General features: G+C 38.0%; 2 protein-coding genes across 2 annotated transcripts in view; both read right to left on the bottom strand.

The window, feature by feature from the left end:
* LOC146134741 (arginine--tRNA ligase, cytoplasmic-like) overlaps window positions 1–15010 on the bottom strand; it is a 45812-nt gene extending 30802 nt beyond the window's left edge. Inside the window, exons 1-3 of the mRNA XM_083395610.1 lie at window positions 14992–15010; window positions 11276–11409; window positions 10812–10966 (exon numbers count right to left, since the gene is read on the bottom strand). Of these exons, the coding sequence (XP_083251736.1) occupies window positions 10812–10966; window positions 11276–11409; window positions 14992–15010 (308 nt within the window). The remainder of the gene's footprint in view (window positions 1–10811; window positions 10967–11275; window positions 11410–14991) is intronic.
* On the bottom strand, window positions 7230–10724 carry LOC146134742 (arginine--tRNA ligase, cytoplasmic-like). Its single transcript, XM_083395574.1, has 6 exons — window positions 10708–10724; window positions 10489–10573; window positions 9223–9284; window positions 8918–8982; window positions 7776–7973; window positions 7230–7427 (listed from the first exon to the last, which is right to left on the bottom strand). Exons 1-6 carry the CDS (start codon window positions 10722–10724, stop codon window positions 7318–7320), a joined length of 537 nt encoding a protein of 178 aa, XP_083251700.1. The 3' UTR covers window positions 7230–7317.
* Window positions 15011–16438: the final 1428 nt, after the last annotated feature.

Below are 16438 nucleotides of genomic sequence, written 5' to 3' on the forward strand. Positions count from 1 at the left end.
GATTGTGGAATCGATGAAGTTGGAGAACTGAGTGAAGCAATCGCACGCAGGGAGCATCCAGTAAGTTGCCTCATCTAAACTCGATCGCGGTTCCTAGGGCGCGTGCACAAGGGGTTATCATATATATATATATATTTAATATTATTCATTATTGTGTGAAAATATGACGCAAGGAATTCCCGCAAAACGTGGCTAATCATCAGGGCTGGATAAAAGTTGATCGCCACCAAAACTAATTTAAACTTTATATTCATTTAATCATTCCCTGAAAAACCATAATGTTAAATTCAAAATTAAAAAAATTATTAAAAAAAATGTTTTAGCTTTTTATTGAAGTCCAATAAATGCCTTTTCAGCAGCTTCGTTTAAATGTCTGGGCTGAAGTCCATTCTATTTCAATCGCGGCCTGGGATTAAATAAGAGAGCAAATGTATAAAGATAAAATAGTGGAATTATGAAGAGGCTGTCGTTATTCTTTTTATTGCGATAAATATTTCGTTTCTGTTGGTTTGTTTTATATATTCTTCTTCATACAGTGGTGAACACAATTAGTGGCGAAATACACCGATATTTTGTCAATTAATACACCGTCAAATTAATATATTTTGTCAACGAAATACACCGATATTTTGTCAATTAAATTTGTTGCCCCTTGTTTATTTCTGTTGTCTAAACCTCCTTGTGTTTATGCAGATGGATTTGTTGGCCCTTGTTTATTTCTGTTGTCTAAACCTCCTTGTGTTTATGCAGATGGATTTGTTGGCCCTTGTTTATTTCTGTTGTCTAAACCTCCTTGTGTTTATGCAGATGGATTTGTTGACCCTTGTTTATTTCTGTTGTCTAAACCTTCTTGTGTTTATGCAGATGGATTTGTTGACCCTTGTTTATTTCTGTTGTCTAAACCTCCTTGTGTTTATGCAGATGGATTTGTTGCCCCTTGTTTATTTCTGTTGTCTAAACCTCCTTGTGTTTATGCAGATGGATTTGTTGGCCCTTGTTTATTTCTGTTGTCTAAACCTCCTTGTGTTTATGCAGATGGATTTGTTGCCCCTTGTTTATTTCTGTTGTCTAAACCTCCTTGTGTTTATGCAGATGGATTGCTTGGACCTGAGTGAAAACAAGATCGGGTCACGTGGTGCTGGTTGCTTGGCAACAATTGCGCACAAAGTGAACAGGCTGTTGTTGGGAGATTGTGGAATCGATGAAGTTGGAGAACTGAGTGAAGCAATCGCACGCAGGGAGCATCCAGTAAGTTGCCTCATCTAAACTCGATCGCGGTTCCTAGGGCGCGTGCACAAGGGGTTATCATATATATATATATATTTAATATTATTCATTATTGTGTGAAAATATGACGCAAGGAATTCCCGCAAAACGTGGCTAATCATCAGGGCTGGATAAAAGTTGATCGCCACCAAAACTAATTTAAACTTTATATTCATTTAATCATTCCCTGAAAAACCATAATGTTAAATTCAAAATTAAAAAAATTAAAAAAATTATTAAAAAAAATGTTTTAGCTTTTTATTGAAGTCCAATAAATGCCTTTTCAGCAGCTTCGTTTAAATGTCTGGGCTGAAGTCCATTCTATTTCAATCGCGGCCTGGGATTAAATAAGAGAGCAAATGTATAAAGATAAAATAGTGGAATTATGAAGAGGCTGTCGTTATTCTTTTTATTGCGATAAATATTTCGTTTCTGTTGGTTTGTTTTATATATTCTTCCTCATACAGCGGTGAACACAATTAGTGGCGAAATACACCGACATTTTGTCAATTAATATAACTTAATGTGCAGGAAGTGTAAGCCGTCCTACAATTACTCTCAGTATTAAAGTCTGATAATATCGAACCCCAGCCAATACGTGGGTGGTATGAGTGTCTTTTCTTTATATACCAATTTAATATTGCAATTTCAGTCATGATTTGCGATCATCGCAGTGATTTCACCTTAGAAGGTGAATTTATATTTATCGAAAAAATGTTACATAAACAATTGATTGTAGCGAAACTTCCCAGGGCTAAAGCAAATTTTAAACTAGAAAAATTATATTTTATAATTTTATTTCCAATTATTTTACTGTTTTTACGATAGCTATGACGTCATTTGGTATATACTTTTTGGAATAAAATGTCGAGTATCTAGATTTCAAATGAGCTATTATGAGTCTATATTGGTTGTCAACATTAAGTGTAAGTTTGTTGTTTACCTCCAGTTGTAATTGTTCGCAGATGGAGTATCTTGTTGTGAGCAACAATCCCATCGGCGACCGCGGGGCCAGTGCGTTGGCAAGATGCTGGGGAAAGATTGGAAGGTTGTACACTAGCAACTGCAACTTCACATCAGCTGGAGAACAAGAGTTGGAATCGGCCGAACGGCGCCACCAAGTGAGAACTTGTTTCAACTAATCGATGTTCGATTAATTTGCCTATTGCTGATAGTTGGGCAACTGACTGATGGTCGCTTTATGATAAAAACAACAGAATCGATATTTTTCCTCGATAATTTTAGTAGAGCCTGGTTTAAAATGAAGCAACGCAACAAGATGAACCTTTTGCCGACAACTATCGATACTGGATCTTGAAAACCATAGTTAATCTATTAAGAGTTAAGATCACTTTCTAAACGTGTCTGCCTTGTTTGATTAACAATGTTTCGCCACTAGGAGTCATCAGTGAGCGTTCCTGCATCAGGGGATTCGACGAAAAATCGACCAATCAAAAAACGATCAAATTGTCACGTGATGTGAAGCAACGATGCGTGACCAAGAAGTTTCATCGCAAAGTTGGAATTGTTCAAATTGAAGCAACTTTTTACGCAAAGTGCTTCCTCCAGATTATAATTGCTGGTGTGGAATCGTTCGGGCGTGACCTAATCACCGTCACGCTTGAATGACAATTAAAGGGCCTTTGTATTCTGATCCCTGCATTTTTGTTAGAATTAACCTTTTTTTTCACATAAATATTGTTTAAATTACTTTACAGATTTGCACTTTTAAGGCGCAAGTATTTTTAAATCTTAATTTCTTTTTAAGTTTCACACTTTGCGTTTTTTTTTTTTTAGATTTGATTTTGTTTGACAGAATTCCCCCAGCTTGCTTTAATCTGTTGTTTTATGCGAAACTTTGCTTTTTATTTTATCCTTTCTTGTTTTTGTAAACGAATTTATTCTTGCGCGATTCACTGTGGCTTTGTGTGATTGACATTTCCACTGTATTTCTCCAGAAACAAAAAACATGATTTAATTTGTAAGTAATATCGGTGCATTGTTCGTGTTTTTTAAGCTTAAACTCCTGTTAAGTGATCGAATCGTAATTATCAAACATTTTTTTAATTCTTAAGAGTTTTTCTCCAACTGCTGTCAGCTTATCATATTTATTTTTGTTGTTCTAAGTTTGTTTATTGCTTATATATTTACCCCCACTGTCGAGTTTCTCACAGCTTTGCAAGAGTCTACAGACTTCTTTACCTAACATCCATAATTAACATTAGTTTGTAGAAACAATTAACAAATTACCAATTAAAAGTTACAAGCAACCGGCCAGTAACGATGGGTTAAGCCACAGCAGCGGTTATTTCCCTTGTTTGATGAAATACCAACTATTTGCTTCGATCAGTTGTTTATTGCGAGGCTCAAACTTGTCTGTTGTTTTCTTGCTTTTATTTGAATGAATTTCTTCGTGCTTTATTCTACCTGAATTTTATTTCTTGGAGTTTTTCTCATACTGCTGTCAGCTTATCATATTTCTTTTTGTTGTTTATTGGTTATATATTCTGTCGGGTTTCTCACAGATTTGCAAGTTCGTTTCCTCAACAATGCCACATAAAAAACCTTACAATGCTTCTCACCAACGCAGCCACTTTTCTTTATTTACAGAGTTGTGTTGTGTAACTTGCTCGCAGTTATTAAACCTGATGTTGTCAGTTGTTTCTTCTGTAAATTTGTGATAATGTTTAAACCCTAATCTCCTTGGGTCTACATACTTTTATCCTGAACATCCATCACTTCCCTTAGTTTGTGAAAGCAAGCAAACAAATTAGCAATTACAAGTTATAAACACCCGACCAGTGACGATAATGTTTTAAAAACTTTCGCTGAACGGTTGTGTTTTCTCGAGGAATCCCCACAAAGACCCAGGCCCCACCCATCTTTTGGTCCACTGCTGCTTCACCTGGGTCACTTTGGGTACCACGGGTTAAGCCACAGCAGCGGTTATTTCCCTTGTTTGATGAAATATTTATTTTCTTCGATCGTTTGTTTAATGCGAGGCTCAAACTTGCCTGTTTTTTCTTGATTTTATTTGAATAAATTTATTCGTGCTTTATTCTGTCTGGATTTTATGCGCGTGTATTTGTCGTAATTAAAATTCCATTTTGATGAAGAAATTTGCAAATGTTAGTTTTAATTAGTTTTCCTTTGGCAATTAACACTTGTAGCAGCTATGTAAGACACACCAGCATCGATAAGCAAACAAACCTAATTAAATCTTGACCCGACACTTAACGGCTTGGCTTGGGACGCCCAGGCGAGCAGCAGCTCAGTATACAAACAGGCCAGTTAAAGACGCGTTAAGGAAGTAAGGGATTCAACGAAAATTCAACACTTAAAAGTTACACAAATCAACTACATAATTAAATCGGTTTAAGCCAAGAACGCATTGGTGTTTATACAACAGACGTGGTTGCAAAACGTTGCCATCAAAAATGATCTGAGTAATAAGCAGGGGGTATAACTGACTGCTAAATTCAATATTTTAATGATCTCTTTGAATGATGATTAACTTGGTAAAAAAGGTCACTACATAGACCGATGTGAAATGAAAAATGCATAATATAAGCGGCTATTCAATGAAATACGCACACACAATTCACACATGCGTGCGAAACCGGAACTTTTGGTCAATTTTTTCCGAACCTTCACCTAACCCGAACCTGTCAAGAAACTGGTTCACTCCAGGATGACGTAACAACTTGTATTTTAAAGAGTCAAGTTACGCCATGCGCGGAATTTTATGAATAAAATATGAATATCGATTAAATAAAACGAGGATTTTTCTTGATATTTCAATAATGAGTGCTATTTTTTTAATACGTTATGTAACATAGATTAAATCACTTACAGTTCAAATTTATATTCTCTACATTTATTGACCCACATTTTGAGATTTACCGCAACTTATAATGTATCCGAACCGGAACTTTATGAACCGGTTCTGAAATAACGCTCGAATCCGCTCGAAACCAAAACTGAACCCGATCCTGAAAAAACACTGAACCCGAACCGAACCGGAATCAGAAAAAGTCCAATGGTTCGACTCCCTTATTTCAATCATAGCTAAAGCTTATTGCTTGGATTTGTCCATGTTATTCTTGGATGTATTTTATTTTGCATTTTTATTATTTTGAATATATTTTTTACTATTTATTTGTACAGATAAACTGACGATGTTATCCATTTATGTCGCAAAATGCGTATTTACATTAAAAGTTTTAGACCTTGCTGACTGATTGTTGTTCGGAGCGGTTCGCTTCTCAAGCTAAAGTTTATATTATCATTGATTATTCAAAGTAATATGAGTTGCAAACTCAGTTTTGACAAAACAAGTCTTTCAAAGTAAAATCACCACATTTGATCAGTAATCAAGGCTACTTAGCCAAACTAAGTGTTAGATACAATAAAAACTCAAATATTGGACAAGTACTTGATATTTTGACTTTATGCATTAGTTCCGGTCCAATAATATTGAAAATCTCTAGTGGCAAATATATAATTTAAAATGAACACAATGATTTTCTGTGGAATTTCAATGTTAATATCACCTTTGCCGTTTAACATTACAACTACATAAAAGTATGCCTTTAAATCTTTCCATTTATAATATTTTTTTAAATAAACAACCTAAGAATACTCACTCTTTTAATTTGATATCCATGAATTTTGTCTCCATTATTGTGAGTGGAGTAAGAACAAGCTGATCCATTCAGAAAAAATGATGCTTTCGGGACTTTTAGCAGCAATCTTGTTAAAAAGATGGTCACTTGTGATAATTATTGACAAACAATTTAGTATAAGTTTAAAAACTAATAGGAGGACTAGTTTAAATGCATATACAATCACTCCTGGGACTATGCCAGTCTGCATTTAAATGTGTGCCCACCTAAAAACTTCATGTTCAGCTAAAGTTGAGTATAAGGGATTAAAATACCCTTGCACACCCGAGGGTTCGACGTAAATTACTCAGGAAATGCAATGGTAGGATTCTACACCAGCGCCGGATAAATACAATGATAATACTCTCATCTAAACCCAAACCCGCACCTAACTCAAATAATGTTCGCTGTGGTAGGATTCTAGACCAGCGCCCTAAGTAATTGACTTTATGTCATTATCCCTAATCTGTCTCAGTGTATATCAGTGTTTCTCAAACTGGGGTCCGCGGTCCTTTTGGGGTCCGCAAGACAATTTCCTGGGACCGCGAAGCACTCAACAAAAAATCAACACGACGCTCCTGAAGAAGAATTTTTCTGTGCAATAAACTTTTCAGGAAACTTACTTTGCCAAACCAAGTTGATTATTAGTTGTTCATTCACGTTATTGAACACTTAAAGTTAAATTTTCCATTGTGACGTCATAGTGTTACGTTGTGCTAATAAGAATTACGTTTTTACAGCTTGCTGCGCTGACACTGTGGGCTATATACGGTCACGGTTTTAAAACTGTTCGTGATTGCTTCACTCAAATAAAGTGATTTGTTAGATAAAAAAAAATATAAAATATTTGTTAGTCAATTCATGATTTAAAAGCTGTAATGTAAAGCATTTATAATTTTTTTTACTTATTTTAAGACCGTATTTTACATAAAAAGTACTGGATAAACAAAAAGTTTGGTAAATCTGATTTGAAACCAAAAGTCTATTTTTTATCACGACCCAGAAATGCCGTAAAGGTCGAGAGCCTGAGGTTGATGTTGGAACCACGACGCAGCAAGAGTTTGACAAACATTCACCTTTCAATCCGCGATTTATTTACTATTTAATCCTTGTTTGATATATTGTGAAGCTAACACCAAATCAAGATGAAAATGCCGTTAATTAACGTGAAAAAAATTATGTTTTGAAAAACGACAAAAAGGCGTGAAGTCCCGGAGAGAAGCTTTGTGTAAAACTTCAGCATTTCCTTAAAAAAGCGAAAAACACAGAACATTAAATATAAATCCATTTCCCAGAAAACTTTTTCTTTTTCTTTAAACAACATTGGCACGATGGGTGACGTCACAGCGTGACGTGATGACGTCAACAATACTCAGTGATGACGTCACTACATCTTATGCACTGGTTTAATGCCGAGGATTGCGAAGCAGCGATCCATGACCTTCGCAGTGGCTTCACACAGAAGGAGACGATTGAAGTGGATTTTGACGACGTCACCTGAAATACGTCATAAGTAGGTTACGTCATAATCAGGGGTGTCCGATAATATCGGATCGGATGTGCCGCACGATACCAGGGATGGATCGGGCGGCGTTATCTTGCCTGAAATATCAGAACAAAATGTTGTACCGGTCTTCCTAATAAATCAAACAGTAGTTTTTTGATTCTAAACCAACTTCTGATAAATTTTTTACTGACCGAAAATTTCAAAAAGCTAAATACAGTTTTTGTTAATTTTGTAACGATTTTTGGATTTTGTAAACGATATTGATTGAAAATAATTTGACAAATTATGACCCAACTTGTAAATTTTGATATTTTTTATAATCGCCCTAGTCATGGCACCTGACTGTCGATCCTTCTCGATGCAGTAACAATTGTCGTAGAACTCTGTGAATGACGTCGAGAGCTCGTATATGAAGTCACAAAGGAGGTTGGGCGTCAGGTCTTCCTCCACGCGACCAAGCACTTCCGGGAAACGCAGGATGTGACGTAATAACTTCAACTCCTTCGGGTGGTCCACGTGCACGCCGCTGGGGGACGCTAAAGAGGGGAACAATTACTCAGCAATTTGATGGCGTGACTCATCACGAAAAGTGGTGGTAACAGAGTTTTGAATCTTTTTGGGCTTAACCTAACTAATGCAATTTTGTTATTTGGTGGTTTAAGTAAACTTCATTTTATTGAAAACAATACTTCACTAACAATGTCAAACCATCATTTGAAACTCTTTTGATTAATTTTAATTTACCCAATTGGAAATTAAAAAGTTTTGAATCAAATAATTAATGAATACGCAACCCCGAAACGACCTTCATCGAAACTAACATTAAATATTTCATCATTTTGAAAGCTGATGCTAGCACAAAAAGTCATGTAGTGCTTTCCTGGGACTCCGACCATGAGACCGAGATAAAAACAACATCACGCTCAGAATAAAACAAAGTTCGGAATATTACCAAAATAGAGGACTAATACCTAATGATCGTTGTACCGTCTAAATCGGATTACGTCATGAATCCGTCGGAATAAGACCTAAAAGGTCAGAATCAAGCCTAAACAACACTTTATCGAACGCCTAACCCCACCCCTAAGTACATCACTAACTCCCCTAATAATTTCAACCCCAACCCATTTTCTAACCCCACCCATTACCCACCTATAACCCCGAACAGGACAACAAATCCAGCGCCAAAACAGCCGCGCCCCCCTGCGAACTAAGGCGTCTCAATGTCAACACCAAAACGGCCGATGCCAGACTGACGGCCCTTAATCGTCCCATACCCCCTACCTATAGTTCCAGGCGTTATTTTGGCCATTTAGGCCTTATTCCGATGAATTTAGGACTTATTCAGGCGATTTCGATCTTATGCTGTACTGAATACTACTGCGTATTTGTCTTTATTATGTCGTTGGTCTTAATATCATGGTTTTATAGATTTTTGTGCTTTTTAGGTCTTATTGTATGTTCATTCCCCTGTACCCACCGTAGCATTTTTGCGCGGCAGAATCCAATTCTTCCTGGGGAACTTTTGCAACTCGGGCGATCGACCTGCGAGGAAAAAGTTGTCAGGGAAAAAATCGGGTAAAACATAATGTTTCGATATTATGAGGCAAATATCAAGTGACGAACTCATAAAATGGGCAACATTCAAATCGTTATAACGATTTTAAAGGACGAATAGCGATATTATCGAAAAGTGTGTTTAAATACTATCGGACAAGTAACAATATTATCGGACGAGTGCCAATACCACCAACCGATATCGGATATCGATCCAATACATCTTACTTTATCCTGGTGTATGCGTATAGGACAGCGGCGTATTTTATGCAACCGTAGGCCACCGCCTCCTGCAAAATATAAAGAAGAGGAGGTTTAAACCCAAGGTCTCAGTTTTTTGATCTTGGTTCATCTGCGTATTTGTATGTTTTCATATTAGAATAATTCTTAATCTGGAAAAAAGGTGGCACTGTTTGCAGCAAGTTTAAATATAAAAATGGTTGTCGCGACGCTTTTCCCAAAGTTTGCTAAATTGCTTTACCTCCAGTCGAACTACTAGTTTGATAAATTTACCTTTTAAATAAAATAACTTTAAGGGTGATGGCAAACTATAAATGAATTTCCTACATTAATTTAACATCCGATCGACACCTATACCACCCCAGTATCGGACGATACCACCCCAGTATCGGACGATACCACCCTAGTATCGGACGATACCACCCCAGTATCGGACGATACCGCCCTAGTATCGGACGATACCACCCTAGTATCGGACGATACCGCCCTAGTATCGGACGATACCACCCTAGTATCGGACGATACCACCCTAGTATCGGACGATACCACCCTAGTATCGGACGATACCACCCCAGTATCGGCACCGATACCACCCCAGTATCGGCACCGATACCACCCCAGTATCGGACGATACCACCCCAGTATCGGACGATACCACCCCAGTATCGGCACCGATACCACCCCAGTATCGGACGATACCACCCCAGTATCGGCACCGATACCACCCCAGTATCGGACGATACCACCCCAGTATCGGACGATACCGCCCTAGTATCGGACGATACCACCCCAGTATCGGACGATACCACCCCAGTATCGGCACCGATACCACCCCAGTATCGGACGATACCACCCCAGTATCGGACGATACCACCCTAGTATCGGACGATACCACCCCAGTATCGGACGATACCGCCCTAGTATCGGACGATACCACCCTAGTATCGGACGATACCACCCCAGTATCGGCAACGATACCACCCCAGTATCGGCACCGATACCACCCCAGTATCGGACGATACCGCCCTAGTATCGGACGATACCACCCCAGTATCGGACGATACCACCCCAGTATCGGCACCGATACCACCCCAGTATCGGACGATACCACCCCAGTATCGGACGATACCACCCTAGTATCGGACGATACCACCCCAGTATCGGACGATACCGCCCTAGTATCGGACGATACCACCCCAGTATCGGACGATACCACCCCAGTATCGGAGTATCCTTGTCCCTCCCCCGGTCCACCAGCTTATCTGCACAACGCTTCAGGCCTTCTTCGAGGAGATCCACCAAGCGGACCGTCTCGCCTGAGCGCGTTTTAAACTTCTTTCTGGAAACGGAAAAAAAATTGCGAAAAGACGGAAGCGGAAAAGCAAAAGATTGTTAGATTTAGCTGAATAAAATTATTATTGTCGGTTAAATCACCGTTTGTATAATTTAGTTTCGTTTGTGCGTATGTCATACAACTTATCATAAAGCATCAAAGCACATGGTAAAGGGTAAAGCCGGTTTTGTGAAAATAATTAAAATAATTAAAGTTTCAAGAAACTATTTCAAAGTTGTTGTACCTGTCTTCCCCGAGCACCACGCCGAACCCCACGTGCTCGACCCTTGTGACCTTGGGATCATACCAACCGACAGAGCGCGCCACAGAGAAAACATATTTGAAGTGGCTCGCTTGGCCAGAGTCGGTGACGTAGATCAGAATATCACCTTTCTCATCCTAAACACGTAAAGTATTTCAGCAAAAATATTGAAACTGGAACAACATCAACGTTGGAATATGACCGACTAGTACAAATACCTGATGGTCGGAATAGCGTCTAAATCGAAACAGGCCATTAATCCGCGAGAAAAAGACTCAAATGGTCTGAATCAGGCCTATACACCATTTTACCTAACCTCCAACCCCACCCCTAAGTACATTGCTTTTCAGGAATTGAACATTTTATTTAGATAGAAATGACCCGACTCGGATTTAGGTTATTTCTAAAATATTTGTTAGCAACTTTTGTAGAAACAATCAACTTACAAAGACCCTTTGTTTAATACACGCGAGGTCGCTCGTGTCATAGGTGAATCCCCCGTCCGACTTGACTACGGTAAGCGGAAATTGAGAATCTTCTGGAAAAATCAACTTTCTTCCCTCTTCGGTCACAACGATTCCTGCAACATAGAAAGCTTACTTGCGCGGGAAAGTCCCTGGGACAGCACTCTCCTGTTACTTTTGTAACGACAGAAAAAACCTTGCTATGACGTACATGGGAGTCTTGTGATGACGTCATCTTAAGTATTATATTCGCAGGTGCATATCCTGTGATCTATACTCTACATCAGGGGTGGGCAATTATTTTGAACCGCGGGCCACATGATAAACATAAAATGTTGTGGCGGGCCGGGTCAAAAAAGAGGATCTCAAATGCACGTAATATGACGTCATACTACGACGCTAAAAAGACAAATAAGCTAACGAAGTTGTTATTACGTTAGGAGTTGTGCGTAAATGTGAGATTAGCGTCGAATTTAACAGAAAGAAAAAAAATGCGACTAAAGGACCTTATTAAAAACGCAACTATACAGTATAACCTTATTACTGACTCGCAAATTGTTTCAAAATGCAAATTTAAATTTAGACATAGAGGGGGACGTCAAGCACAGATAAAAATTGTACATTGCTTGATATATTGGCCTTTATCAAGTTGTGGGACGAGTTGAAATTAAGGTTAAATAGGCTACGTAAAAATTTCTTACAAAAACTTACAATGTTTTTTTGGCTTTTGAGGCTTTAAGTTACCGATGTGTTACTTGTAGTACAATGGCCATATTGCAAAGACGGTAGGCCTATATGTAAAAACGTGATTCTGTATGTTTCAGAGTTTATAAAACCGGTGGTGTTTCGTTCATATTTTAAAGAGGAATACATTCGACAGCAGCGCAAAAATATGTATATCCTAACGTTAAGTTTGTTAAACTTTTGTTGGAGAGACTGCCACAGTGCACAGGACGCTTTTCGTCTGTAAAGATGCCCAAAATTAAAAAAATACAGCAAAGATTTGCGCGAAGCGTCTTTGAAAACAAAAATAGTGTTCACGATACAACGCAACATGTAGAAATTTGTTTTCGCTCGGCTTATGTATTTTAAGAAAACTAAGCCCGCGGGCCGTATGTTGCCCAGGTCTGTTCTAAAGTCACTAAACTCGTCCGACATAATTGTCAAATTTGCAGAAATCAAAATGCGTCAAAAAGACATTTTAATAATATTGTTGAAGTTTTATATTTCTTGCAAATAAAACATTACATTGGACTTTTTTGTTGTAGAATGTAGATTAAATTCATAAAGTATTTAATTACTCGCGGTGATTATTTTTGTACATCTGATCAATCTGCCACAGCACTTAATTAATCCGGCACTGTCCTGACCTAGTGCCTTGCCGTTCGTTATTGATTGTCAACTTAATATATTATTGTTTTTGTGGAAAGTATATCGCGAATATGATTTTTTTCCCAGGCTAGTTTTAAATTCAGTAAGCCCTAGATAAGAGCAAGGGCCGCAACAAGAAACACTTATTTAGCATACTAACTTGAATGTAACAACCGTAACATGTTATAATGTGATCTAAACAAAACATATTTCCGCGTTAGATGAATGAAACCAACTGCTTAGAAGGCCACCTTTAAGGAACGTGATACTAATATTATAATGTTAGGATAATGCAATAAGCAAGCAAGTCCGCATTCATTCAGCATTGAAGCCACAACATTAAACTTGTCGTTACATTGTGGATCGCAATAAAAGGTTACGAGGGCCGTGTGCTGCGTAGGATGTTTCATTTAGTTTAAGCGCACAACTTTATCTCTATGTGGTCGCTAGAAAAAACCTAAACATTAACTAAAAGATAAGCGCGAGTTTGAACAATGCCCACCCATTATGACGACACACACAGGTCGACAACCCGACTGTAAATCAGTAGTTGTCAGACTTATAAAAAGCCTGCGGCAGACTAAAAAGATAAAAACAAAAACCATGAAACATTTTTCACAAAAACATTCCATTGTACTTGGGTACGCTATCAAAGTCAAGTCTTAATCAAGGCTTAATCCAATCAACCGCTTTGGCTTTGAAATTCTTTCCAAGCTACGTACCTTTAATCCTTTATAACTTTACAATCATCACGACAAAAAAATACCAAAAAAAATGTTCTAGTTAACCAAAATGTTCTAGTTAACTCATAAATAGTATACATCTAAATCTCACATGCGAATTTAAAACAGTTTATTTTTTCAAATACAGAATGGTTCCGCTTCCACTTTAGAATGTCTCTTGGCACAAAGTTTAGGTTCACCGCCATAGAACAGGGTTTCTCAAACTTTTTTGGACCAAGTACCACTATTTGTGAATGTTTTTTCGCGGACCACAATACAAAGCAAAAAATAAATAAAACCAAATTTCATATATTTACAAAACTGACAACATCAATGGGACGAATGGGATTGCTTCCCTCTGCTTAAATCATTAATTCATCAAGAAAAACGTTTTCAAGAAAACGTTTCAAATTTCTTGCAAGTTTTTATTACATTTCAAAAATAAAAATTAAAAATGTATGTTCATATTTTTGAACACGTTTTCCGTTTGTACGCGTGGCACTTTGGCACTTGTCAGTCTTCCACAGCGCAAGAAGCGCTGATCTAGTTCAAATGACAGCATCACAACGTAAATAAACCTGATGTATAAAGATCGTTAACGCAAAGCGCGAACATTTTTCGACTCGGTATTCGGGAGTCGGACTCGGGAGTCGGACTCGGGTGTATTTTTTTGGCCGGAGTCGGACTCGGGAGTCGGACTCGGGTTGTTTTTAACCGACTCCGCAGCCCTGGTTAAAATAGTCAAAAAGTATGAGAAATGGACTCGTGTTTAGTTTGTCAAAAGATAAATTACATTCGCGGGCCGGATTCGGCCAACGGGCCGTAGGTTGTCGGCCCCCCCCCAACGTATATGTGTAACTTTTTAATTTCTTGTCATTTTGCCACGGACCACCTGCGCAGTCGTCGAGGACCACAGTTTGGGAAACCCTGTCATAGAAGGTAAATAAAGGATGTCGATCTGGAAAAGCCATACCAGTGTTTCTAAACCGCTTTTTGGATCGGCGGGAAATTAAAAACAACACTACAATTTATAAAAAAATAATTTATAAAAAAATGAAAAAAGTGCTTTTTGAAAACACTCCATTTCAATCGAAGTCATTTGTTCAAAAGACTTTAGTCATGTCATTTAAAAAATAATCAAGTCATTTAAAAATAGTGACTTATAAGCACCTAAGTCAAGTAATCTGCCCGCGGGTCGTATATTGCCCGCCTCTGCTTTAGATAAATTACCAAACTTGTTATTTCATTAAGGGATAACTGTTAAGATTGGTGTTCGCGAGCCGGATTTAAAATATTTTGTTAAACTTAATTGACTTCATTACTATTAATCAAAGAAAAGCCTAAAAAGTATTTTACAAAATATTAAATCAGCTTTATAAAATCGTTTAGTTTAAAATTTATTTACAATTTATCTTTGGTTTGCACCTGGGTGAATTAAACTTGCAGGCTGCAGTTTGGCACCCCCCTGCTTTACATTATTTAAATTTAACTTGGCCTTTTACTTCCGATGTTTACCAAAGTTCGATTCTTGTAAAATTCGACGCAGCAGATTCACTTTGGTCGTGTTTACCAAAAACCCTTCAACATCCGCCATAAGTCACGCACTTTGGTCTTTGGTGGTCATTGCGAACCATGCACTGAATTATTTGCAAAGTTTAGAAGGCGATATTGCGTTGGAGCATTATTTTGGGAAAGGTTTCCGTTGAGCGTTAAACACATTGTTGTTTGTGGAAGTCAAATTACTTGTTTTTACGCCCATCCCCTAACTCGCGACGGCCTTTGCATCGAACGATTGAATGAGTTTTTTAAAATCTGAAAATCTTTACTTAACCGGAAATCTTTACAGCAGATGCACTTTGGCTGGGTAAGATGCGGTTTCACGGAAGCACGTAGCCTTCCCCTCAAACTGTTTAAATGCAACAATCGCGCATGAAGCTTTTGTATTGAAAGTAACACATTTTTAACCTGAAACCTATTTAACAAACTGTTCTTAAGATTACTCATTATGTGACGCAACTTTGTTACATTTTGTGTGTGCGGGTTCAATGCAAACCTTGTATTTCAACACAAAGAACCAGCTCACAACAGGTCACGTGACACGAGGCCAGGCCGATATGGCTGCTAGTCGATCACGTGATCACACCAAGGGTCACTTCCCTTAAACAAAACCAAACAAAAATGGTTTCGGTCCACACATTATCCTTTTAAACTCGACTAAAAAATACTTTTTTGGACTCTATTGTTTCGTTGGGTTTATACACTTTTGTCAGACAATCTTAAACATTAACTAAAAGTTAGGCGCGAGTTTGAACACACCTTGTTACGACACACACAGTTCAACAACCCTTTTACGATTCCATGGCTGTAAACTAAGGTTGCCGTAAAAAGGCACGGGAGTGTTTGCGAACCTCTTTTGGAATCGAAGGAAATTTACGACAGCATTCCAATATTACGCAAAGGGCTTTATCTGCTGGTAAACCTCGCAGCGCTTTAAAGGGTGTATATGCAAGTGCAGCTACAAAGCAACTCACCATATAATCGTTATTTTTGTGGCGTACAGTGTTGCAGCACAAAAAATAAGTTTTTAAACATTTTGTCCCTTGCATTGCAATATCTGCAAAGTTTCAACAACAGTTCAAACTGACTTGGCCGCTAGTCGATCACGTGAGAAACCTCGCATGTTTGTGCCAAAATAAAACATCGACCCGGCAAATTAAATGTTGTTTTTCATTGTTGTTACATTACTGCGAATTTGGTCCAATAATTTCGAAGGAATTATTTATTATTATGTTGTAAATATTTCCCCGCAGATGGCCTGATATATCTTACTGTAGGGGCGGATCAAGAACTTTTTTTTGAGGGGGAAAACAAGTTTTTTTTTTGCATGACGTCATCAAACAATCTACAAAGCACTTGACTAAAGCGAAGTCGTGTAAAAAACGCAGCTGAAATGCGGTCAATTTGGTTTAAATTAGCTAAATTTTTATTTAAAAGGACACGTGACGTATTAAGCGCATTACAGGGTTGATATTCAACAAAATTGGTCATTTGG

The sequence above is a fragment of the Ascidiella aspersa genome, chromosome 8, assembly GCF_963924565.1.
Source record: "Ascidiella aspersa chromosome 8, kaAscAspe10.2, whole genome shotgun sequence".
NCBI lineage: Eukaryota > Metazoa > Chordata > Ascidiacea > Phlebobranchia > Ascidiidae > Ascidiella > Ascidiella aspersa.